At 42.9% G+C, this 27007-nt stretch overlaps 1 protein-coding gene and 1 pseudogene across 1 annotated transcript; one reads left to right on the plus strand and one right to left on the minus strand.

Annotated features, from left to right (window-relative positions):
• Positions 1 to 1503: 1503 nt before the first annotated feature.
• LOC134340492 (E3 SUMO-protein ligase NSE2-like) lies at positions 1504 to 11518 on the minus strand (annotated as a pseudogene).
• Positions 11477 to 25997, plus strand: LOC134340268 (uncharacterized). Its single transcript, XM_063037299.1, has 3 exons — positions 11477 to 11969; positions 24622 to 24711; positions 25432 to 25997. Exons 1-3 carry the CDS (start codon positions 11687 to 11689, stop codon positions 25719 to 25721), a joined length of 663 nt encoding a protein of 220 aa, XP_062893369.1. The 5' UTR covers positions 11477 to 11686; the 3' UTR covers positions 25722 to 25997.
• Positions 25998 to 27007: the final 1010 nt, after the last annotated feature.

Genomic DNA, 27007 nt, shown 5'->3' on the forward strand with positions numbered 1-27007 from the left:
GAAATCTTTTTTGACAAATTTGTTGGAATTCTTTGAAGAAATAACAAGCAGGACAGACAAAGGAGAATCGGTTGATGTGCTCTTGGATTTTCAGAAGACCATTGACAAAGTGCCACACATGAGGCTGCCTAACAAGCTATGAGCTTATGGCATTACAGGAAAGATTCTAGCATGGATAAAGTAGTGGCTGATAGGCAGGAGGCAAAGAGTGGGAAGAAAGGGAGCCTTTTCTGGTTGGCTATCAGTGACTAGTGGTGTTCCACAGGGGTCTGTGTTGGGACTAATTCTTTTTACGCTATATACCAATGATTTGGATGATGGAATTGATGGCTTTGTTGCAAAATTTGCAGATGATACGAAGATAGGTGGAGGGGCAGGTAGTTTTGAGGAAGTAGAGAGGCTATGGAAGCACTTGGGTAGATTAGAAGAATGGGCAAAGAAATGGCAGTTGGAATATAGTATCGGGAAGTGTATGGTCATGCACTTTGGAAGAAGAAATGAAAGGGTTGACTATTTTCTAAATGGAGGGAAAATACAAAAATCTGAGGTGCAAAGGGACTTGGGAGTCCTTATGCAGGATTCCCTGAAAGTTAATTTGCAGGTTCAATCTGTGGTGCAGAAGACACACGTGATGTTAGCATTCATTTCTAGAGGACTACAATATAAAAGCAAGGATGTAATGTTGAGACTTTATAAAGCATTGGTGAGGCCTCAGTTGGAGTATTGTGAGCAGTTTCGAGCACTTTATCTTGGAAAGGATGTGCTGAAATTGGAGAGGGTTCAAAGGAGGTTCACAAAAATGATTCCAGGATTGAATGGCTTATCATATGAAAAGTGTTTAATGACTCTGGGCCTTTATTCACTAGAATGCAGAAGAATGAAGGGTGAACTCATTGAAACCTATCAAATGGTGAAAGGCCTTGATAGAATGGATGTGGAGAGGATTTTTCCTATGGTGGAAAAGTCTTAAGACCAGAGGACACAACCTTAGAATAGAGGGGCGTTCTTTTAGAACAGAGAAGAGGAGGAACTTCTTTAGCCAGAGAGTGGTGAACCTGTGGAATTCTTTGCCACAGGGAGCTGTTTTTATGTATATTTAAGGCAGAGGTTGATAGATTCTTGGTAACACACACAAAATGCTGGAGGAACTCAGCAGGCCAGGGAGCATCTATGGAAAAGAGTTTAGTCAACGTTTTGGGCTGAGACCCTTCAGCAGGACTGTCTGCTGCCTGCCTGAGATCCTCCAGCATTTTGTGTGTCACTTGGATTTCTCTTGGTTGTTGATAGATTCTTGATTTGTCAGGGCATGAGAGGGGAGGGGGTGGAGGGATGGCAGGAGATTGGGGCTGAGAGGGAAATTGGATCAGCCATGATGAAATGGTGGAGCAGACCCTGAGCCAAGTTACCTAATTTTGCGAGATTTTTCTTTCATCTCACAACATTCGAAGTAGATCTGGCAAAACCTCCTTCATTGAAAGTGCCTGCTGTATCTGTGACTGGGAATTACAGTTTTTGATGCCTTCGCTGACTCTCAATTGCTCATCTCAGGGTAGTATCCATTGCAAGGTCAAACTGGTTCACAGCTCCATTATCACACCCAACAACCGGGCACCAAGTCTCCTTCCTCTGTTTGTGTTTGGTTTGCTTTATTTCTATTCTGGCTTCCTCTTCATAGTTATGCCCACAAACTTCATTCTTCACGGGACATTCCATTTCTCTATGTAATGGGGCAAATGAAATTCCTTCAGCTCTGGGTCACTGCATTGCCCTCGTCAATCTCACTGGCTAAAGTGCTCTCGCTCTGTGACTCTGCACCAACTTGCCTTACCATCTCATTCAGCTGACTATTAAAATGGAGATATTTATCAGTTTTGAGCAGATTTTAATCTTTGTTAATATTTTTCAGTTCATTAAACATCTATCTGGCCATTCTTGCGTCACCTGCTTTACGATGCTTCCGAAAATTTGTATGAATTGTTCAAATTCTCGATACATAATCCAGCATAAACTTTTCCAGTTTGCTCATTTCCTCTGCACTAGGTATTGTAACTGGGAGAAATGTACGTAATTCACAACCACCAACATTAAGTTGTGGTTTCGCTTTAAGAAGCTGGCCTGACCTGATGATGTTGTTATGTAAAGAGTTTTAACACACTTTTGTGTTTAGGTTTTGGAGTTTAATAAAATGTGTTATGGGTTTCATCAAAAATAAATGCCTCACTTTGTTTTATTTGCAAAAACCTACATTGGTGACCCCGATGCTCCTGGACAATTCTTGAGTTATTGAACATGTCGGCCAATGCAGTCACTTAGAAACTGCTGGAGTTTTGGGAGCAAAAATGCCGTCGCTTGGTTTGTACAAGCTGAGTTCAGTTTGCTCTGCGAGAAATCACTGCCGACCACACCAAATTCTACTACATGGCAGTATCACTCAGCAATTCCATGGCTGTGAGAGTGGTGAGTCTGCTTCAATACCCACTGAACACATTGAATATCGATCACTGGAAGCTCACTTTTTACAGACTTTTGGACTATCGGAGTCTGAGCACACCATACAGTTGCTCTCCTAATCCGGTTTTGGCGACGTGAGGCCTTCAGAGCTAATGGACCACATGCTGTCTCTCTTGGGAAATTACTATCCTTGTTTTATTTTTAAAGAACTCTTCATGCAGCAAATGCCTGATCAAGTTCACATCACCCTCACTAATGCACCCGTGAAGGACTGTAGGGAGCTTGTTAAAATGGCTGATAGTCTATAGTCAGCTAGGCAACGGTGTATTATTCTTCCTTTCTCCATCTCAATAAGCCCGGTCAGCAATGCCCTCAACATAAGGATGGCCGTGGCTGTGAAACTGTGAAGGCTGAGTTTGCCAACGTGGAAAGACTTGGAACTGTACGCCAGTCAAATAGCCCCTGGGCTTCTCCCATCCATATGGTCCCTAAGCCTGATGGTTTTTGCCACCCATGTGGTGACTACTGATGCCTTAATGAGGCCACCACCCCCGAATATTACCTGGTGGTCCCACACATCCAGGACTTTTCGGCACCCTTAGCTGGAAAATTATTTTTTCCCCAAAGTTGATCTAGTTAGGGGCGACCATCAGGTGCCTGTGTGCTCAGAGAACATTCTCAAAACAGCTGTGATAACCCTGTTTGGCCTTTTTTGAGTTTCTGCGCATGCCACTCGGCCTGAAAAATGCAGCACAGACTCTCCAATGGCTGATGAATTCTGTATTAAAAGACTTAGATTTTCTTTTTGTTTATCTGGATGACACATTTGTCCCCAGTGCATCCAAATCTGAACACGTATCCCATCTCTGCACACTTTTCGAGAACTTAAGTCAACATGTGTTGATTATTTCCCTTGCTAAATGCCAGTTTGGGTTCTCAACCATTGACTTTCTCGGCCATCGCATCTCCGCAGAAGATGCAAAACCACTCCCATCAAAAGTAGCCACTATTATGGATTTCTCACCGCCCCGCAATACAAAAAAAAACTACAGGAGTTTTTAGGTATGGTGAATTTCTATCACTGCTTCATTTGGAGAGCTGCTGAGCTTGTGCTTCCCCTGTATAGTGCGCTTAAAGGAAATACCCCTAATCAAGTGCTTGACTAGTCAGTGGATATGACCAGGGCATTTGATCATACCAGACAAGGTCTTTCTAATGCAACCCTACTGGCACACTGGCTCCCCAATGCACCTGTAACAATTACTTCTGACGCTTCATGAAGTGGGTGCTGTGCATGAACAGCTGGTTGGAGGCATAGGCAGCTGTTCATGTTCTTCAGCCGGCAGCTCTGTCCCCCGAAAGAAAGTACAGCATGTTTAACTGTGAGCTTCTCGGTCTCTATATGGCTGTCCGCCATTTTCATTTCCTTCTAGAGGGTTGCCATTTCACAGCATTCATTGACCACAAACCCCCTCATGGACGCGATGGCCAAAATATCAGACCCTTGGTCTGCATGGCAGCAACGCCATCTGGCCTATATATCCAGGTTCACAATGAATATACGACATATCAGGGGGAAGAATAATGCCGTGGCTGACCTAGAGATCCAGGTTTACCGAACAGCAGTCATGGGCCTGCTGACATTAAGTTCGGGGAAGTTGGTGTTTCTCTCCTGTGTGATGTCTCAAATGGTCGCACTCACCCCATCGTGTCTGCAAACCAGAGATGGACTTTTTTCGACTCCATACATCGCCTCCCACATCCGGGCTGGAAGGCCACACAGAAACAGATTGCACTAAAGTTTGTTCGGCATGGCTTCAGAAAGGACGTGCATGATTGGACTGCAGCTTGTGTGGAGTGCCAGCAGGAAAAAATTAATCCTCATGTACAGGCACCATTGGCACAGTTTTGAGGTCCCCGAACAACGGTTTGACCACGTCAATGTTGGTCCTCTTCCCGCCTCCTGCAGTTTTACGCAACTTCTTACCTTGGTGGATCATACCACCTGGGGCCAAAGGTTGTCCCTCCAGCATCGATGATGGCTGCAGACGTGGCTCGCGTGTTCTTCAGCACCTGGGTTGCTTGGTTTAGCACCCCATCTGATATTTCCTCTGACCGCGGTCCCCAATTCATATCAGACCTCTGGGCTGCAATGCCCCAGAACCTCAGCATGAGGCTACATCACACCATGGCATACAACCCACAGTCCAATGGCCTAAGCAAGTGGTTTCACTGCTCCTTAAAGACTGCTGTGAGGGCTTCACCGACAGATGGTGTTGGCATGATCATCTCCTATGGTTCCCTCTGGGGCTCAGAACTGCTCTGAAAGAGGACCTACAGTCGCCCGTGACAGAGTTGGGATATGGGCAGCCGTTACTAGTGCCAGGTAATTTCATTCCTGAAGCCACGACCGCCTGGCCGGCCTCTCAACAGTGTTCCACCCTCCTCAGTAAATTCAGTTCCTTTTCACCTATTCCTACATCCCATCATGGCCTACAGCCTCTTGGGTTCCAGCTGACCGACATTCTGCCTTGTTTGTCTTCGTCCACCATGATGCACAAACATCCCCTTAGGCCCCCTTACAATGGTCCCTTCCACGCACTGGGACGGGGAGACCAGACTTTTAACATAGATAAGAGGGGTAAACCTCAACCTACTTCAGTAGATCACCTTAATCCAACTGACCAAGTTTTGGAGGACTCCAATACCACGCCCCTGCCGTCACGACATGACCATGAGTATGTCAACACATCTCTGGATGAGCCAGAGGCACCTGCCGTTCCTCCACCCATGGAACACAGAACCCGAGCCAACCGGCTCGCCTGACCTCCAGACAGGCTCACAATACTGGTTTCTGTGAATTCTGAGGGGGTGGGGGACTGTGTAGGGTAAAGCAACAAATGTACATAATTCACAACCACCAACACTGAGTTGGGGTTTTGCTTTAAGAGGCTGGTATGATGTGATAATGTAATTACATAAAGATTTTTCGAGTGCTTTTGTGTTTAGTTTTTGGAGTTCAATAAAATGTGTCACAGGCTTCATTAAACATAAAACACCTCACTTGGTTTTACTTGCGAAAACCTACAAGTGCAAAGTCAGTTGTGAGCTCAATTCCAGAATTGACTGACACATGACCAGCTTTCAACGAGGACAATTCTGAATCCAAACAAGACCTTGGCTCACTGTTCAAATGGCTGCCTGCCTCTCCAGACCCTTCAGCGGTTAAAAAAGTCTGTTAGTAGTTTGAAGTGGTTCCCTAACTACTTGTCCCACCTCTTTAGATAGTAACATCTCCTCTCAATTTTGCAATTACTATCATTAAGTTTCAGAAGTTAATTTTGCAACACTATATTATGCAATCTGTTACTGTTTTCCTCTTTTTACCACCTTGATGATCTGTCTGGACATCACACAAACAAGAGCTTTTCAGTGTATCTCTTCTTTTTCAATCTTTTTATTAAATTTCAGATGAATATATACATAACAATACGATGATGACAACAATGATAACAATTATCAACTATGATAATAACAATGATATAAAGAGATCGGTGTAACATTGATAATGGTTAACATATACAAACATAATTAGAGTAAAATATATGATTGAATCCTCCCAATCTCTGAGTAATTGAACATGAAAAGAGCATTTTATAAAGAACTCCCAAACTAAAAAAAAAACAAAACAAAAACTGGGATGTCCTATTCCTTCGGATAAGAACATTATTTGTCATTAACTCCGGTCCTCCATAGATAAACAAAAGGTTATTAAAAAAGAAATGGTTCTGAAAGGGACAGCTTACATCATATGAAAATGTTGAATAAATGGTCTCCAGGTTTCTTCAAATTTAACTGAAGAATCACCCGTACCACACCTAATTTTTTCCAGGTTTAAACATAATATAGTTTGAGAAAACCATTGAAAAGTAGTAGGGGGATCAGAATCTTTCCATTTAAGTAAGATGGATCTTTTAGCTATTAGTGTAACAAATGCAATCAAACAGCAAGCTGAAAAGGATAAATGACCAACATCTGTCACTAGTAATCCAAAAATTGCAGTAATAGAGTGAGATTTTAAATTAATATGTAAAACTGTTGAAATAATATCAAAATATCTTTCCAATATGTATCTAAAAGAGGGCAAGACCAAAACATATGTGTCAGAGCTAATTTATCCTTAGACATATGAGCCCTATGGACTATTTTAAATTTTATCAGTGTATGTCTAGCACACATTGAGGAAGTATTAACTAGTTGAAGAATTTTCTCCCATTTCTCTATAGGTAAAGATACCTGAGGTTCTCTTTCCCATTCATTTTTTATTTTATCAGATGTACCTAGATGTATTTTCATAATTAAATCATACAAAACTGCTATTAAGCACTTCTGATCGGGATATAAACCTAATTTTTTTTCTGTAATATTAGTTGGATGAAATATTGGAAAATTAGGTAAAATACCATTCAAAAAACTTCTAATCTACAGATACCTGAAAAAACGTGAACTAGGCAACTTATATTTATTAGATAATTGTTCAAACGACATGAGACATGGATAAATCACGAAAGCATGCTACTCCCCTCGTTTTCCATAAGGAAAAAGCTTGATCAATTCTAGAAGGTTGAAAGAAAAAATTAGATATAATAGGACAAGATAAAATAAATTCATTCAATCCAAAAAATTTGCAAAATTGAAACCATATTCGTATTGTATGTTTAATTATTGGATTAATTATTTGTTTATTCAGTTTGGTTAATGCAAAGGGGAGCGAAGCTCCTAAAATAGAAACTAATGAGAATCCCTGCATAGACTCACCCTCCAGGTTCACCCATCGTGGACAATGAATTTCATCCCAATCTTGCGTCCAAAACTTTAAATATCGGATATGCTGAGGATGTTCTATGAGTCTGTGGTGGCCAGTGCGATCATGTTTGCTGTTGTGTGCTGGGGCAGCAGGCTGAGGGTAGCAGACACCAGCAGAATCAACAAACTCATTCGTAAGGCCAGTGATGTTGTGGGGATGGAACTGGACTCTCTCTCGGCGGTGTCTGAAAAGAGGATGCTGTCTAAGTTGCATGCCATCTTGGTCAATGTCTCCCATCCACTACATAATGTACTGGGTGGGCACAGGAGTACATTCAGCCAGAGACTCATTCCTCCGAGATGCAGCACAGAGCGTCATAGAAGTCATTCCTGCCTGTGGCCATCAAACTTTACAACTCCTCCCTTGGAGGGTCAGACACCCTGAGCCAATAGGCTGGTCCTGGACTTATTTCCTGGCATAATTTACATATTACTATTTAACTATTTATGGTTCTATTACTATTTATTATTTATGGTGCAACTGTAACGAAAACTAATTTCCCCCGGGATCAATAAAGTATGACTATGACTATATTAATTGCCCAATAATAAAATCTAAAATTCGGCAATGCTAAACCACTGTCCTTTTTTGATTTCTGTAGATTTTTCTTTCTCAATCTAGGATTTTTATTCTGCCATATATATTAATTTTAGAAATTTTAGAATCAATAATATCAAAAAAGGATTTAGAGATAAAAATTGGTACCATTTGAAATAAATACAGAAATTTAAGTAAAACAGTCATTTTAATAACATTAATTTAACCAATCAATGATAAGGACAGCGGGGACCATTTAGTAAACAATTGTTTAATAAAGGCATCTGTTAGTCTTGCAAGACCATGGATCTGTGCCTGGAAAGTCTTCAATCTCCAGGGCACAGGCCTGGGTAAGGTTGTATGGAAGACCAGCAGTTGCCCATGCTGCAAGTCTCCCCTCTCCACGACACCAATGTTGTCCAAGGGAAGGGCATTAGGACCCATACAGCTTGGCACCAGTGTCATCACAGAGCAATGTATGATTAAGTGTCTTGCTCAAGGACACAACACATTGCTTTAGCTGGGGCTCGAACTCATGACCTTCAGGTCGCTAGTCCAATGCCTTAACCACTTGGCCACCTGCTCACACTAGGACATTAAAACCCACCTATAATGACAAATGGAGAAAGCAAAATAGTGTCAAACATCAGGGACATGTGCCTAGTTTCCATTTGTGTATTATTTGATGCACTTTTCACAGCACTAGGATTCTCATTTAGGGCAAATAACATCCTTTATTCTGCAGAGGTAAAGCATACTGATGCGATGGCTGATGGCATTACTGCACACTCTAAACCTCGATTGCATTTGCTTCAGCAAAACATTGATCAGGATGCGATATTGAATAAGGCACACACCTTAAAAACTTATAGCCTCACTGCAATGGAACACATGACTGTAAACAGATTAGATGAATGCCGTAGAAACCATGTTATGCTGGCAGTGCAGAATTGCTTACTATCTTGTAACTCTAATTGCTTGCTTGGAATTACAATTTTTATTAAGGCCACTGAGCTAGGAACTTCTCTAACAGGCAGTGAAGAATGAGAGAGGTAACATGCTAAGATACATTTAATCAATGTTGCCCATTTTCTAGGAGTTCCACAATGTGCAGGGTTCACTTTGTATTTTATGTACTTGATCCCTTTGTAGTTAAACATTTTGTAGTCTCACTCCATTACCATTTGCCTTTTCATTCTTCCTTCCTATAGTTTCCCCCTACAATAAACTCCATTTGCCAACTTGTTAATACAACAAGAAGCTCTTTGCATTCTCCTGACAGCTTGCTAATCTACCTATCTCATCAGCAAATTTGGTTGCATTACACTCAGTCCCTTCATCCAAACTGTTAATATAGATTGACCCTTCTGGTCCTTTGAGATGCACTGCCTGGCAATCCCCGAAAACCCCATTTTAACCCTAATTTAATCACGGGACAATTTACAATGACCAATTAACCTACCCGGTGCATCTTTAGATCGTAGGAGGAAACCAGAGCGCCTGGGGAAAACCCATGCATTCCACAGGGAGGATGCACAAAGACCCCTTACAGAGGTGGAAATAAAGAGTGGGAATAAAGGAGGCACTTTCTGGTTGGCTGCTGGTGACTACTAGTTTCCACAGGGGTTGGTGTTGGGACCACTTCTTTTCACATTGCTTATCAACAACTTGGATGAAGAAATTGATGGCCAAGTTTGCAGATGATACAAAAATAGGTGGAAGGGCATATAGTGCTGAGGAAGCAGGGTGTCTGCAATAAGAGAGATTGGGGGAATTGGGCAAAGAAGTGGCAGATGGGATAAAATGTAGGGAAGTGCATGGTCATGCAATTTGGCAGAAGGACTAAAGGTGTGGACTATTTTGTAAATGGGGAGAAAATTCAAAAATCAGAGGTGCAGAGGGACTTGGGACATCATGCAGAATTCCCTAAAGCTTAACTTGCAGGTTGAGTCAGTAGTAAGGAAGGCAAATGCAATGCTTGCACTCATTTCAAGAGGACTAGAGTACAAAAGCAAGGATGTAATGCCTAGGCTTTATAAGGCATTGGTGAGGCCTCACTTGGAGTATTGTGATCAGTTTTGGGTCTCTTATCTAAGAAAGCATGTGCTGACATTGAAGTAAGTCCAGAGGAGGTTCATCAGGTCGCTAGTCCAATGCCTTAACCACTTGGCCACGTGCCCACATGTATTGTTTAACATGGTTAATTAAGGGTAGAAAGTTAACTTTAAATAGATCTTTATATTTTTTAGTAATTTTGATACCCAAATAAGTGAAATAATCAGTAATTAATTCAAATGGCAATTGTCTATAAATTGGAACTTGCATATTTAGTGGAAAAGCTCACTCTTAAGATTTAGTTTATAACCAGAAAAACTACTAACCTGAGTTAGTACTGTAGTGATAAAACTGCCGGGATGGCTTTCTCTGGGTTAGAGATATATAGCAACAAGTCATCTGCATACAATGATACCTTATGCGTCTCCTTCCCACGAGTAATTCCAAATATATTGGGTGAATCATGAAAGGCAATTGCCAAGGGTTCCAAAGCTGTATCAAATAACAAAGGACTTAACGGACAACCCTGTCTAGTACCTCTGAAAAGCCTAAAATAGGGGATCTCTGATTATTGGTAACTACGGAAGCCAAAGGTGAATGATATATCAATTCAAAACAAGAAATAAATTTTGTGCTAAAGTTGAATCTCTCAAGCACATTAAATAAATATTTCCATTCAACTCTGTCAAACGCCTTCGCGGCGTCGAACAAAATAACGCACTCCTTCAGCGGTTAAAAAAGTCTGTTAGTAGTTTGAACTGGTTCCCTAACTCAGTGGACCCAACCACCGGGCTGCAAAGCATGTGCTACCGGGCCGCGAAGAAACGATATGATTTGGCGATATGAAACGATATGAGTCAGCTGCACCTTTCCTCATTCCGTCACGCCCACTGTTGAACTTGAACACCCTCCCACCCCCTGTCGGCCGGTCCGCAAGAATATTGTCATATTAAACCGGCCCGCTGTGCAAAGAAGGTTGGGGACCCCTGCCCTAACTACTTGTCCCGCCACTTTAGAAAGTACCATCTCATCTCAACTTTGCAAATTACTATCATTAAGTTTCAGAAGTTAATTTTACAACACTATATTCTGCAATCTGTAAACACGAGGAATTCTCCAGATGCTGGAAATTCAAGCAACACACATCAAAGTTGCTGGTGAATGCAGCAGGCCAGGCAGCATCTCTAGGAAGAGGTACAGTCGACTGTACCTCTTCCTAGAGATGCTGCCTGGCCTGCTGCTTTCACCAGCAACTTTGATGTGTGTTGATTCTGCAATCTGTTATTGTTTTCCTCTTTTTACCAGTCATTAATCTAAATAACTCCTTCCTGGTGTTAAACAAACTGGATTATGGCCCCTGAGTTGCCTACCCTTGAATTTGGGAATAAGAGAGACTGTCTGCCAACCCTGTGGAACTGTTCTATCTTGCTGTTTCAGTACACATGGCTGGCAGTGACTCCGACCAGGGCCAACATTGCTCAGTTTGGCGCCTTGTTGTTCCGTCGGTCGCAGTTCCTGCAGCAACCGGAGCGGGGCAGGGTAGAGCACGCCGTTTACTTCCTGCAGCCGTGAGCTAGAAATCTTTGCTTTCGTGATTCCCCGCTTCATAATCGGAACTTCTACATTTTAAACGAGAATCTAAGAACTAGCTATGCGTTAATTGAGGCGTACGAAGCGTACTTTGGGACGAATTTTTGAATTGAGTTTATCTACACCCGAGTCTTTGTGTGCTATAGTGGAAAGACGGGACTGGGTCTCATTTAACGTGAAGCCATCATGACACCAAAATGTCTTATACTCAAAGTCCTTGATGAACTGACCGCGGGAGACTTGAAAAAATTCATCTTTCATCTCAGGGAAAGCGCTGAGTGGGCTCCAATACCGATTAGTCAGCTGGAAGACAAAGCACGCGAGGAAATTGCACAATTGCTCCAGGAACACTATGGCAAGCAGGCGGTGGATATCACCAGAAAGGTTATTCGTAATATCCCAAGGCGCGATCTCGAGGGGATGTTCGCAGATGGAGGAGAGAGGAACGGATCCATAGAAAGGATGCAAGGTAAGATTGACACGTTGATTGAAATTGCCCCAAGGAACTCAGCCATCGAATGAACAAGTTAGTCAGGACCCACAATAAGAGCAGGCTGTAAACAGAAAATGCACAAGGGCCGAATGGCCTACACCTGCACCTATTTTCTATTTTCTATGTTTCCCTGAATGTTGACAACAGATACTTGTTTTCCATCACTAAACATCTGCCTGTATTCTCCCACGTTCCCACTTTCTCCCATTCATTTCACCGGTGATCGAAACAACATTCTTGCTGTCCCACTGCAGAATAATTAGTAAAGAACTGTTTAAATTCTTGCAAACATACACACACACACACACACACACACACACAAAATGCTGGAGGAACTCAGCGGCCATGCAGCCCGAAACATCGACTGTATTCTTTTCCATAGATCCATAGGTCAATCAAAACTGAGGGCAGAAGAACCTTTTGGTGAATCGCTTGAATTATTTATCCCTGAAGTTTGTGGAAGCATTTAAAGTGGAAGTAGGTAAACGTTTGAAAATCAAAGTTTCATAGGACTACAGGTACTGGGAACTGGCATAGAGAAGGTCTGGAGCAAATCAGCCATGATCATTGAATGGCAGGGCAGCCTTGAGGGACCAAGCGGCCTACTTATGTTCTTATTACATTCATAATGCTTTTGAGGTCAATATTAAACAAAAATTTATTCAGAGACAGTTAAGGAGATATTAGGACAGGTGACCAGAAGCTTGGGGTCATTCACTTATGACCATAAGACATAGGAGCAGAATTAGGCCCTCTGGCTAAAAAGATTCCTCCTCATCTCTCTTTTAAATGGATGTCCCTCTATTCAGAGGCTGTGCCCTCCTGTCCTAGACTTCCCTACCAAAGGAAGCATCCACTCCAGGTCTTTCAACATTCGATAGGTTTCAATGAGATCCCCCTCATTTTTCTAAATTCCAATGAGTACAGGCCCAGAAACATCATACGCTCCTCATACAGTAAGCCTTTCATTCCCGGAATCATTCTTGTGAACCTCTGAACCCTTTCTAATGTCAGCATATCCTTTCTGAGGTAAGGGGTCCAAAATTGCTTACAATACTTCAAGTGAGGCCTCACCAATGCCTTTTAAGCTTTCAGCATTATATCCTTGCTCTTGTATTCTTATCTTTAAATATTTTTATTAATATTATATAAATTGCATAAATACAAATACAAAATTCATAAGGATACAAGTAATATGAATTACATTACACTTAAATCACAGTAATACGACCACAATATCCCATATTCCAAATCAATCATGTAGAAAAAAAAGATTGAATTATGAAATGAAATAAAATAATTGTATTTTATTTTTTAAAAATCTGCTCCCACTACCAAAATGAGCTGGTTGGTTAAAAAAAAAAGAAAAAAAAAAGAAAAACCTTACCATATAACATAATAATAATGGCTCAGATCCATACTTTAATAACAGTTCAAAGATTATGAAAATAACTCAGACAGGGTCCCCATAACATTAGAAAATCATGCTTAGAATCAGAAAAAGAACAACGAATCTTCTCTAGATCAAAGTATAACATAACATCAGATAGCCATTGAACATGAGTGGGTGGGGTGGCCTCCTTCCACTTGAGCAAGATCGCCCTCCTGGCCATAAGAGACAGAAAGGCCAATACACAGAAACATAGAAAATAGGTGCAGGAGTAGGCCATTTGGCCCTTCGAGCCTGCACCGCCATTTATTATGATCATGGCTGATCATCCAACTCAGAACCCCGCCCCAGCCTTCCCTCCATACCCCCTGATCCCCGTAGTCACAAGGGCCATATCTAACTCCCTCTTAAGTATAGCCAGTGAACTGGCCTCAACTGTTTCCTGTGGCAGAGAATTCCACAGATTCACCACTCTCTGTGTGAAGAAGTTTTTCCTAATCTCGGTCCCAAAAGGCTTCCCCTTTATCCTCAAACTGTGACCCCTTGTTCTGGACTTCCCCAACATCGGGAACAATCTTCCTGCATCTAGCCTGTCCAATCCCTTTAGGATTTTATACGTTTCAATCAGATCCCCCCTCAATCTTCTAAATTCCAACAAGTACAAGCCCAGGTCATCCAGTCTTTCTTCATATGAAAGTCCTGCCATCCCAGGAATCAATCTGGTGAACCTTCTTTGTACTCCGTCTATGGCAAGGATGTCTTTCCTCAGATTAGGGGACCAAAACTGCACACAATACTCCAGGTGTGGTCTCACCAAGGCCTTGTACAACTGCAGTAGTACCTCCCTGCTCCTGTACTCGAATCCTCTCGCTATAAATGCCAGCGTACCATTCGCCTTTTTCACCGCCTGCTGTACCTGCATGCCCACTTTCAATGACTGGTGTATAATGACACCCAGGTCTCGTTGCACCTCCCCTTTTCCTAATCGGCCACCATTCAGATAATAATCTGTTTTCCTATTTTTGCCACCAAAGTGGATAACTTCACATTTATTCACATTAAATTGCATCTGCCATGAGTTTGCCCACTCACCCAACCTATCCAAGTCACCCTGCATCCTCTCAGCATCCTCCTCACTGCTAACACTGCCACCCAGCTTCGTGTCATCCGCAAACTTGGAGATGCTGCATTTAATTCCCTCATCCAAGTCATTAATATATATTGTAAACAACTGGGGTCCCAGCACTGAGCCTTGCAGTACCCCGCTAGTCACCGCCTGCCATTCTGAAAAGGTCCCGTTTATTCCCACTCTTTGCTTCCTGTCTGCTAACCAATTCTCCATCCACATCAATACCTTACCCCCAATACCGTGTGCTTTAAGTTTGCACACTAATCTCCTGTGTGGGACCTTGTCAAAAGTCTTTTGAAAATCCAAATATACCACATCCACTGGTTCTCCCCTATCCACTCTACTAGTTACATCCTCAAAAAATTCTATGAGATTCGTCAGACATGATTTTCCTTTCACAAATCCATGCTGACTTTGTCCGATGATTTCACCGCTTTTCAAGTGTGCTGTTATCATATCTTTGATAACTGACTCCAGGAGTTTCCCCACCACCGACGTTAGGCTAACCGGTCTATAATTCCCCGGTTTCTCTCTCCCTCCTTTTTTAAAAAGTGGGGTTACATTAGCCACCCTCCAATCTTCAGGAACTAGTCCAGAATCTAAAGAGTTTTGAAAAATTATCACTAATGCATCCACTATTTCTTGGGCTACTTCCTTAAGCACTCTAGGATGCAGACCATCTGGCCCTGGGGATTTATCTGCCTTCAATCCCTTCAATTTACCTAACACCACTTCCCTACTAACATGTATTTCGCTCAGTTCCTCCATCTCACTGGACCCTCTGTCCCCTACTGTTTCTGGAAGATTATTTATGTCCTCCTTAGTGAAGACAGAACCAAAGTAATTATTCAATTGGTCTGCCATGTCCTTGCTCCCCATAATCAATTCACCTGTTTCTGTCTGTAGGGGACCTACATTTGTCTTTACCAGTCTTTTCCTTTTTACATATCTATAAAAGCTTTTACAGTCCGTTTTTATGTTCCCTGCCAATTTTCTCTCATAATCTTTTTTCCCCTTCCTAATTAAGCCCTTTGTCCGCCTCTGCTGAACTCTGAATTTCTCCCAGTCCTCAGGTGAGCCACTTTCTCTGGCTAATTTGTATGCTTCTTCTTTGGAATTGATACTATCCCTAATTTCCCTTGTCAGCCACGGGTGCACTACCTTCCTTGATTTATTCTTTTGCCAAACTGGGATGAACAATTGTTGTAGTTCATCCATGCAACCTTTAAATGCTTGCCATTGCATATCCACCGTCAATCCTTTAAGTGTCATTTGCCAGTCTATCTTAGCTAATTCACGTCTCATACCTTCAAAGTTACCCCTCTTTAAGTTCAGAACCTTTGTTTCTGAATTAACTATGTCACTCTCCATCTTAATGAAGAATTCCACCATATTATGGTCACTCTTACCCAAGGGGCCTCTCATGACAAGATCGCTAATTAACCCTTCCTCATTGCTCAAAACCCAGTCCAGAATAGCCTGCTCTCTAGTTGGTTCCTCGACATGTTGGTTCAAAAAACCATCCCGCATACATTCCAAGAAATCCTCTTCCTCAGCACCTTTACCAATTTGGTTCACCCAATCTACATGTAGATTGAAGTCACCCATTATAACTGCTGTTCCTTTATTGCACACATTTCTAATTTCCTGTTTAATACCATCTCGACCTCACTACTACTGTTAGGTGGCCTGCACACAACTCCCACCAGCGTCTTCTGCCCCTTAGTGTTACGCAGCTCTACCCATATCGATTCCACATCTTCCCGGCTTATGTCCTTCCTTTCTATTGCGTTAATCTCTTCTTTAACCAGCAACGCCACCCCACCTCCCCTTCCTTCATGTCTATCCCTCCTGAATATTGAATATCCCTGAACGTTGAGCTCCCATCCTTGGTCACCCTGGAGCCATGTCTCTGTGATCCCAACTATATCATAATCATTAATAACAATCTGCACTTTCAATTCATCCACCTTATTACGAATGCTCCTTGCATTGACACACAAAGCCTTCAGGCGCTCTTTTACAACTCTCTTAGCCCTTATACAATTATGTTGAAAAGTGGCCCTTTTTAATGCTTGCCCTGGATTTGTCGGCCTGCCACTTTTACTTTTCTCCTTAGTACTTTTTGCTTCTACCCTCACTTTACACCCCTCTGTCTCTCTGCACTGGTTCCTATCCCCCTGTTGTGAACTAACCTCCTCACGCCTAGCCTCTTTAATTTGATTCCCACCCCCCAACCATTCTAGTTTAAAGTCACCTCAGTAGCCCTTGCTAATCTCCCTGCCAGGATATTGGTACCCCTAGGATTCAAGTGTAACCCGTCCTTTTTGTACAGGTCACGCCTGCGCTAAAAGAGGTCCCAATGATCCAAAAACTTGAATCCCTGCCCCCTGCTCCAATCCCTCAGCCACGCATTTATCCTCCACCTCATCGCATTCCTACTCTCACTGTCGCGTGGCACAGGCAGTAATCCCGAGATTGCTACCTTTGCAGTCCTTTTTCTCAACTCCCTTCCTAGCTCCCTATATTCTCCTTTCAGGACCTCATCCCTTTTCCTACCTATGTCATTGGTACCTATATGTACCACGACCTCTGGCTCCTCACCCTCCCACTTCAGGATATCTTGGACACGATCAGAAATATCCCGGACCCTGGCACCAGGGAGGCAAACTACCATCCGGGTCTCTGGACTGCGTCCACGGAATCGCCTATCTGATCCCCTTACTATCGAGTCCCCTATCACAACTGCCCTCCTCTTCCTTGCCCTACCCTTCTGAGCTACAGGGCCAGACTCTGTGCCGGAGGCACGGCCACTGTCGCTTCCCCCGGGTAAGCTGTCCCCCCCAACAGTACTCAAACAGGAGTACCTATTGTTAAGGGGTACAGCCACCGGGGTACTCCCTATTACCTGACTCTTCCCCTTCCCCCTCCTAACCGTGACCCACTTGTCTGCCTCCCGTGGCCCCGGCGTGACCACCTGCCTGCAACTCCTCTCTATCAACTCCTCACTCTCCCTGACCAGACGAAGGTCATCGAGCTGCAGCTCCAGTTCCGTAACACGGTTCCTTAGGAGCTGCATCTCGATGCACTTGGCGCAGATGTAGACGTCCGGGAGGCTTGGAGACTCCAGGGCCTCCCACATCCGACACCGAGAACAGCAAACTGCCCTCACACTCATACTGCCCCTCTCCTCAAATAACAACAGGTACTACTGCAGTTGTACAAGGCCTTGGTGAGACCACACCTGGAGTATTGTGTGCAGTTTTGGTCCCCTAATCTGAGGAAAGACATCTTTGCCATAGAGGGAGTACAAAGAAGGTTCACCAGATTGATTCCTGGGATGGCAGGACTTTCATATGAAGAAAGACTGGATGAACTGGGCTTGTACTCGTTGGAATTTAGAAGATTGAGGGGGGATCTGATTGAAACGTATAAAATCCTAAAGGGATTGGACAGGCTAGATGCAGGAAGATTGTTCCCGATGTTGGGGAAGTCCAGAACGAGGGGACACAGTTTGAGGATAGAGGGGAAGCCTTTTAGGACCGAGATTAGGAAAAACTTCTTCACACAGAGAGTGGTGAATCTGTGGAATTCTCTGCCACAGGAAACAGTTGAGGCCAGTTCATTGGCTATATTTAAGAGGGAGTTAGATATGGCCCTTGTGGCTACGGGGGTCAGAGGGTATGGAGGGAAGGCTGGGGCGGGGTTCTGAGTTGGATGATCAGCCATGATCATAATAAATGGCGGCGCAGGCTCGAAGGGCCGAATGGCCTACTCCTGCACCTATTTTCTATGTTACTATGTTTCTAAAATGAATGCCAAACCTTCCTCGCCTCGCCCGTTTCCGCCTAAGCCCGTTGAGCCGAAGCCCTTAAGTCTTCACTCTGCTCCCGGCTCACTCCGCCACCTGCAAACTACGCTGCCCGCTCTATGAGGCTCTGTTCCTTTTAAATCTGCCGCGTTGCACTGCCCGACATCACACGCCTGCGCAGTCCCGCCTCTCAGAACACTGTTGGAGAAAAAAAAATAACGAAAATTTCAAAAATGTCTTTCTTGGCACTCCCACTCAGACTCTCAGACTCCTTCTTCGAGTAAATTACCCGCAAATTAGATGGCTTCAGTATTGTAGCACTATCCTCAACAATACCAAACATGGCAGTCAAAGGATTGGGTTTAAAACTAACATTGAGAAGTACAGAAAAAGTTTGAAATACATCTTTCCAAAATTTTGCAAGGCTCGGACATGTCCAAAACATATGAATTAGTGTGGCCACTCCATTAGTACATCTATCACAGTAAGGGGAAATATCTGTGTAGAAACGAGAGAGCTTGTCTTTAGACTTATGAATTCTATGTACCACTTTGAATTGTAATAAAGAATGACGAGCACATAATGATGAAGAATTAATCAATTTTAAAATAATCTTCCAGTTCTCTTCAGATATGAAAATCTGTAAATCCTTTTCCCAGTCTCCTTTAACTTTATCTAAAGAGGCCTTTTTCAGTCCCAACAGCAGACCGTAAATGTAAGATGTTAAACCATTGTCAAAGAGTTTCAGATTAAAAATTGTACCTATGAGATTCTTATCTGGACTGGTAGAGAACCTGGAAGAGTGAGGAGGTCCTGGAGAGTGAGTATAGAGAGCTTGGTAGGAAGTTGAAAAGCAGGACCTCGAGGGTGGTAATCTCAGGATTGCTACCTGTGCTACGTGCCAGTGAGGGTAGGAATAGGATGCTCTGGAGGATGAACAAGTGGCTGAGGAACTGGTGTAGGGAGCAGGGTTTCAGATTTCAGGATAATTGGGACTTCTTCTGGGGCAGGTGGGACCTGTACAAGAGAGACGGGTTACACTTGAGCTACAGGGGGACCAATATCCTTGCAGGGAGGTTTGTTAATGCTATTGGGGGGGCTTTAAACTAGATTTGCAGGGGGAAGGGAACCACAGTACCAGAGCTGACAGTGTGGCTGGGGTGAAAATAAATGATGTTAAAAGTTCAAGCAAATCCACTAATAGAAAGGTTGTGAGTGGTGGTAAAAATCTTCTGAGGTCTATATATTTCAATGCTAGGAGTATTGCGGGGAAGGCGGATGAGTTGAGGGCGTGGATTGACACGTGGAATTATGATGTTGTAGCAATTAGTGAAACTTGGCTACAGGAGGGGCAGGACTGGCAGCTTAATATTCCAGGGTTCCGATGTTTCAGATGTGATCGAGGCAGAGGAATGAAAGGTGGGGGAGTGGCATTGCTTGTTAGGGAAAATATTACAGCAGTGCTCAGGCAGGACAGATTAGAGGGCTTGTCTACTGAGTCCTTGTGGGTGGAGCTGAGAAACAGGAAAGGTATGGCCACATTAGTGGGATTGTATTACAGACCACCCAATAGTCAAAGAGAATTGGAAGTGCAAATCTGCAGAGAGATAGCAGGCAACTGCAGGAAACATAAAGTTGTGGTGGTAGGGGATTTTAATTTTCCATATATTGATTGGGTCTCCCATACTGTTAGGGGTCCAGATGGTTTAGAGTTTGTAAAATGTGTTCAGGAAAGTTTTCTAAATCAATATATAGAGGGACCAACTAGAGGGGATGCAATATTGGATCTCCTGTTAGGAAACGAGTTAGGACATAGAAACATAGAAACATAGAAAATAGGTGCAGGAGTAGGCCATTCGGCCCTTCGAGCCTGCACCGCCATTTATTATGATCATGGCTGATCATCCAACTCAGAACCCAGCCTTCCCTCCATACCCCGTGACCCCTGTAGCCACAAGGGCCATATCTAACTTCCTTTTAAACATAGCTAATGAACTGGCCTCAACAGTTTGCTGTGGCAGAGAATTCCACAGATTCACCACTCTCTGTGTGAAGAAGTTTTTCCTAATCTCGGTCCTAAAAGGCTTCCCCTCTATCCTCAAACTGTGACCCCTCGTTCTAGACCTCCCCAACATCGGGAACAATCTTCCCGCATCTAGCCTGTCCAATCCCTTTAGGATCTTATACGTTTCAATCAGATCCCCCCTCAATCTTCTAAATTCCAACGAGTACAAGCCCAGTTCATCCAGTCTTTCTTCATATGAAAGACCTGCCATCCCAGGAATCAATCTGGTGAACCTTCTTTGTACTCCCTCTATGGCAAGGATGTCTTTCCTCAGATTAGGGGACCAAAACTGCACACAATACTCCAGGTGTGGTCTCACCAAGGCCTTGTACAACTGCAGTAGTACCTCCCTGCTCCTGTACTCGAATCCTCTCACTATAAATGCCAGCATACCGTTCGCCTTTTTCACCGCCTGCTGTACCTGCATGCCCACTTTCAATGACTGGTGTATAATGACACCCAGGTCTCGTTGCACCTCCCCTTTTCCTAATCGGCCACCATTCAGATAATAATCTGTTTTCCTATTTTTGCCACCAAAGTGGATAACTTCACATTTATCCACATTAAATTGCATCTGCCATGAGTTTGCCCACTCACCCAACCTATCCAAGTCACCCTGCATCCTCTTAGCATCCTCCTCACTGCTAACACTGCCGCCCAGCTTCGTGTCATCCGCAAACTTGGAGATGCTGCATTTAATTCCCTCATCCAAGTCATTAATATATATTGTAAACAACTGGGGTCCCAGCACTGAGCCTTGCGGTACCCCACTAGTCACCGCCTGCCATTCTGAAAAGGTCCCGTTTATTCCCACTCTTTGCTTCCTGTCTGCTAACCAATTCTCCACCCACACCAATACCTTACCCCCAATACCATGTGCTTTAAGTTTGCACACTAATCTCCTGTGTGGGACCTTGTCAAAAGCCTTTTGAAAATCCAAATATACCACATCCACTGATTCTCCCCTATCCACTCTACTAGTTACATCCTCAAAAAATTCTATGAGATTCGTCAGACATGATTTTCCTTTCACAAATCCATGCTGACTTTGTCCGAGTGACAAGTGACAGAAGTCTGTGTAGGGGAGCACTTTGGTTCCAGTGATCATAACACCATTAGTTTCAACTTGATCATGGACAAGGATAGATCTGGTCCTAGGGTTGAGGTTCTTAACTGGAAGAAAGCCAAATTTGAAGAAATGAGAAAGGATCTAAAAAGCGTGGATTGGGACAGGTTGTTCTCTGGCATGGATGTGATCGGTAGGTGGGAAGCCTTCAAAGCAGAAATTTTGAGAGTGCAGAATTTGTATGTTCCTGTCAGGATTAAAGGCAAGGTGAATAGGAGTAAGGAACCTTGGTTCTCAAGGGATATTGCAACTCTGATAAAGAAGAAGAGGGAGTTGTATGACGTGTATAGGAAGCAGGGAGTAAATAAGGTGCTTGAGGAGTATATAAGAAGTGCAAGAAAATACTTAAGAAAGAAATCAGGAGGGCTAAAAGAAGACATGAGGTTGCCTTGGCAGTCAAAGTGAAGGATAATCCAAAGAGCTTTTACAGGTATATTAAGAGCAAAAGGATTGTAAGGGATAAAATTGGTCCTCTTGAAGATCAGAGTGGTCGGCTATGTGCGGAACCAAAGGAAATGGGGGAGATCTTAAATAGGTTTTTTGCGTCTGTGTTTACTAAGGAAACTGGCATGAAGTCTATGGAATTAAGGGAAACAAGTAGTGAGATCATGGAAACTGTACAGATCGAAAAGGAGGAGCTCCTTGCTGTCTTGAGGAAAATTAAAGTGGATAAATCCCCGGGACCTGACAGGGTGTTCCCTCGGACCTTGAAGGAGACTAGTGTTGAAATTGCAGGGGCCCTGGCTAAAATATTTAAAATGTCGCTGTCTACAGGTGAGGTGCCGGAGGATTGGCGAGTGGCTCATGTTGTTCCTGTTGTTTGAAAAAGGATCGAAAAGTAATCCGGGAAATTATAGGCCAGTAAGTTTAACGTCGGTAGTAGGTAAGTTACTGGAGGGAGTACTAAGAGACAGAATCTACAAGCATTTGGATAGACTGGGACTTATTAGGGAGAGTCAACATGGCTTTGTGCGTGGTAGGTCATGTTTGACCAATCTATTGGAGTTTTTCGAGGAGGTTACCAGGAAAGTGGATGAAGGGAAGGCAGTGGATATTGTCTACATGGACTTCAGTAAGGCCTTTGACAAGGTCCCGCACGGGAGGTTAGTTAGGAAAATTCAGTCGCTAGGTATACATGGAGAGGTGGTAAATTGGATTAGACATTGGCTCGATGGAAGAAGCCAGAGAGTGGTGGTAGAGAATTGCTTCTCTGAGTGGAAGCCTGTGACTAGTGGTGTGCCACAGGGATCAGTGCTGGGTCCATTGTTATTTGTCATCTATATCAATGATCTGGATGATAATGTGGTAAATTGGATCAGCAAGTTTGCTGATGATACAAAGATTGGAGGTGAGGAAGGTTTTCAGAGCCTGCAGAGGGACTTGGACCAGCTGGAAAAATGGGCTAAAAAATGGCAGATGGAGTTTAATACTGACAAGTGTGAGGTATTGCAAGTTGGAAGGACAAACCAACGTAGAACATACAGGGTTAATGGTAAGGCACTGAGGAGTGCAGTGGAACAGAGGGATCTGGGAATACAGATACAAAATTCCCTAAAAGTGGCGTCACAGGTAGATAGGGTCGTAAAGAGAGCTTTTGGTACATTGGCCTTTATTAATCAAAGTATTGAGTATAAGAGCTGGAATGTTATGATGAGGTTGTATAAGGCATTGGTGAGGCCAAATCTGGAGTATTGTGTTCAGTTTTGGTCACCAAATCACAGGAAGGAAATAAATAAGGTTCAAAGGGTGCAGAGAAGTTTACAAGGATGTTGCCGGGACTTGAGAAACTCAGTTACAGAGAAAGGTTGAATAGGTTGGGACTTTATTCCCTGGAGCGTAGAAGAATGAGGGGAGATTTGATAGAGATATATAAAATTATGATGGGTATAGATAGAGTGAATGCAAGCAGGCTTTTTCCACTGAGGCAAGGGGAGAAAAAAACCAGAGGACATGGGTTTAGGGTGAGGGGGGAAAAGTTTAAAGGGAACATTAGCGGGGGCTTCTTCACACAGAGTGATGGGAGTATGGAATGAGCTGCCAGACGAGGTGATAAATGCGGGTTCTTTTTTAACATTTAAGAATAAATTGGACAGATACATGGATGGGAGGTGTATGGAGGGATATGGTCCGTGTGCAGGTCAGTGGGACTAGGCAGAAAATGGTTCAGCACGGCCAAGAAGGGCCAAAGGCCTGTTTCTGTGCTGTAGTTTCTATGGTTCTATGGTAAGAAATGTATGTAGTTGAGAGCTTAAAAAATCTCTAATCTGTAAGTATGAAAAAAGTGGGTATTGGAAAAGTTAAATTTCGTTGAAAATTGCACAAAAGAGGAGAGATTCCCTCCATCAAACAAATCCTGAAATCGTTTAATACCCAATCTATCCCATTCTTTAAAAGATAAGTCAATTAAAGATGGTTTAAAAAAACAATTAGAAAAGATGGGACTCGAGAGGGAGAATCTCAATAAACCAAAATGTTTTCTAAACTGTAACCAAATCCTCAAAGTATGTTTGACCACCACATTGTCAGTTAGTTTATTTAAAGATAAAGGAATAATGGCAAATTTCATAACAGAGTTGACTTCCAAAGAAACCCATATAGGGCAATTCTCATGGTTAATGTAATATATCCAGAATGTTATATTTCGTATATTAACTGCCCAATAATATAACCTAAAATTGGGTAAGGCAAAGCCTCCATTTTGTTTGGTTTTTGAAGGTGAGCTTTATTTATACGAGGTTTTTTATTCTTCCATATATAGGAAGAAAAAATTGAATCCAAAGAGTCAAAAAAAGATTTAGGAATAAAAACAGGCACAGCTTGAAAAGGGTATATAAATTTAGGTAAGATATTCATTTTAATAGAATTAATTTGGCCAATCAGTGATAAAGAGAGAGGTGACCAATTAGAAAGTGTTTTTAAAAATTTTATTGATCCCATTTTATTCTCCCATCGTGTCTTTCCCTACCCCCACCCCAGATACTACCCCTCACTCACACAGTAGGAACAATTTACAGCAGTCAATTAACCCACATATTCTGGAAATTCCCAAGCTGGAATCGTAATCTGATTTGTCCCAAGTTTTTATTCCTTGTTCCTTTATTTAACAGAGAGAAAAAGGGAGAAACCTGAAGACCAGGACAGCGCTGGAACTGTGAGTGATCCTTCAGAGAGTGAGAACCCCATCCCAAAGAAAAAAAGTACGTGAAGTTATATTTAAATATTCCTTCAACATATTCAAGTATTAAAGTATTTAATTTTTCAAACAAGTCCATAAAATTTCAGGTTCTGCAGAAGATGCACCCACTGCAGAGTTACAGCATGGTCCTGGTTGGTAGTAGCATTGCCCTTCATGTGGGGGTAATCCCATAGGGAGCCAACCCTACAAAATCGATCAGATAAATTGTGAGAATATGGCCAGTGCACATGGGGCTGATCGATCGCGCAGTGATTTGATTGGGCTTTCTACATGTGGGAGACTCTCTTTTGGTGTTCATGTCTTTCATCTCGACAGACCCAGTTCTAGCTCCCACAATGCAAGTGGCCCAGCATGTTCCGTTACTAACATGACTTAGTAAAAATGTTTAATCATATTACTCCATTGTTGTTCTGCCCCTTGGATGCATCCACTGGGAAAATGTATAGAGAATGGACAGTCACATGTTCCTTTTCCTCAGCACTAAGTTTACTCCCTAAATCCCCACTTCCAGCTCAGAATAAAGTCTTGAGTACGATCGGCAGAATATTTAACTGTGAACAGCATCAGAACTCTAATCCTGTTCCCATTCCCAATATCCAGATTGAAGAGATTTTTCACCAGAAGGCATTGGATGTTGAACATTTAATTTTTGTTTCATCGCCACAGAAGGTGTAAGAGAGACCACAGGCCAAGTTTTAATTCAGTATCTGATTGCTTACAGGGTTGGAGGCAAAGCCACTGACTGACAAACAACTGGTAACACTGGCTTCAAAATTCGGACATAATTGGAAGCGAATTGGCATTGAGTTCCTGAATCTGACAGAATGTCAAATCGAACATTGTGAATCAAGTGAACAGGACGTAGTCATGCAACGCTTTAAAATGCTGAAACTCTGGAGGGATCGGGAAAAGAAGGCGGCAACTGCTGAGCGATTGCACACTATTCTTGCAAACAGCGATTGTCCCATCAGTTCAGAAGCCATTGACTGGCTTCTTGAAGAAAGCCAATGATCAAGTTATCTTGATTTTAAATAATCGTCAATACCTTTAAGTAGTTGCAGTTATGAATTTTTTCAGTCTTATAGTTTTTTTTATATTCTATGTTTTTCACCTGTTCTTTCTCATTTTTTTTGTGCGGGGGAACGGTTTTGGGGGTTGGTGATCATGTTGCCATTCTCTTTATTTTCTTGGTTTCAGGCCTATCTGAAGAACAGGAATCTCAGATTTAATTATTATCTCATGTATTACTTTGATAATAAATGAACATTCGAATCCTTTGAATAAATCATGAATAAAAATCTGAAAAAAGAAAAATCCACAAGTGACACTCATATTAAATGATGCATCATACTTTAACAAATTTTAAAGTGATATTTACAATTATTGGTAGAAAATCCAATTAATTTGCCATAGGAATAGGGTCTTAATTTTTTATAAAACTACACAATGAATAAGGTCTTAAAAAGGAAACCGATACAAATTAAGAAAGTAAAATGATGTTTTGAACAAAGACACGAGGAAATATGCAGATACTGGAATTTCAGGCAACAAACATAAAAGTTGCTGGTGAACGCAGCAGGCCAGGCAGCATCTCTAGGAAGAGGTACAGTCAACGTTTTGGGCCGAGACCCTTTGTCAGGACTAACTGAAAGAAGAGCTAGTAAGAGATTTGAAAGTGGGGGGGGGAGGGGGAGATCCGAAATGATAGGAGAAGACAGGAGGGGGAGGGATGGAGCCAAGAGCTGGACAGGTGATTGTCAAAAGGGATATGAGAGGATCATGGGACAGTAGGCCGAGGGAGAAAGAAAGGGGGAGGGTGGAAGCCCAGAGGATGGGCAAGGGGTATAGTAAGAGGGACAGAGGGAGAAAAAGGAGAGAGAGAAAAAGAATGTGTGTATATAAATAAATAAATAAATAACGGATGGGGTACGAGGGGGAGGTGGGGCATTAGCGGAAGTTTGAGAAGTCAATGTTCATGCCATCAGGTTGGAGGCTACCCAGACAGAATATAGGGTGTTGTTCCTCCAACCTGAGTGTGGCTTCATCTTGACAGTAGAGGAGGCCGTGGATAGACATATCAGAATGGGAATGGGACATGGAATTAAAATGTGTGGCCACTGGGAGATCCTGCCTTCTCTGGCGCACAGAGCATAGGTGTTCAGCAAAACGATCTCACAGTCTGCGTCGGGTCTCGCCAATATATAGAAGGCCACATCGGGAGCACCGGACGCAGTATATCACCCCAGCTGACTCACAGGTGAAGTGTCGCCTCACCGGGAAGGACTGTCTGGGGCCCT

This window comes from Mobula hypostoma, chromosome X1, assembly GCF_963921235.1.
Source record: "Mobula hypostoma chromosome X1, sMobHyp1.1, whole genome shotgun sequence".
NCBI classification, from domain to species: domain Eukaryota; kingdom Metazoa; phylum Chordata; class Chondrichthyes; order Myliobatiformes; family Myliobatidae; genus Mobula; species Mobula hypostoma.

Bases quoted from the DNA above. Each gene is read 5' to 3' on its own strand.
- LOC134340268 (XM_063037299.1), top strand. From the start codon at position 11,687: ATGACACCAAAATGTCTTATACTCAAAGTCCTTGATGAACTGACCGCG. The intron at 11,970-24,621 runs GTAAGATTGACA...TTTATTTAACAG, and splicing joins ATCCATAGAAAGGATGCAAG to AGAGAAAAAGGGAGAAACCT. The intron at 24,712-25,431 runs GTACGTGAAGTT...GATTGCTTACAG, and splicing joins CCCCATCCCAAAGAAAAAAA to GGTTGGAGGCAAAGCCACTG.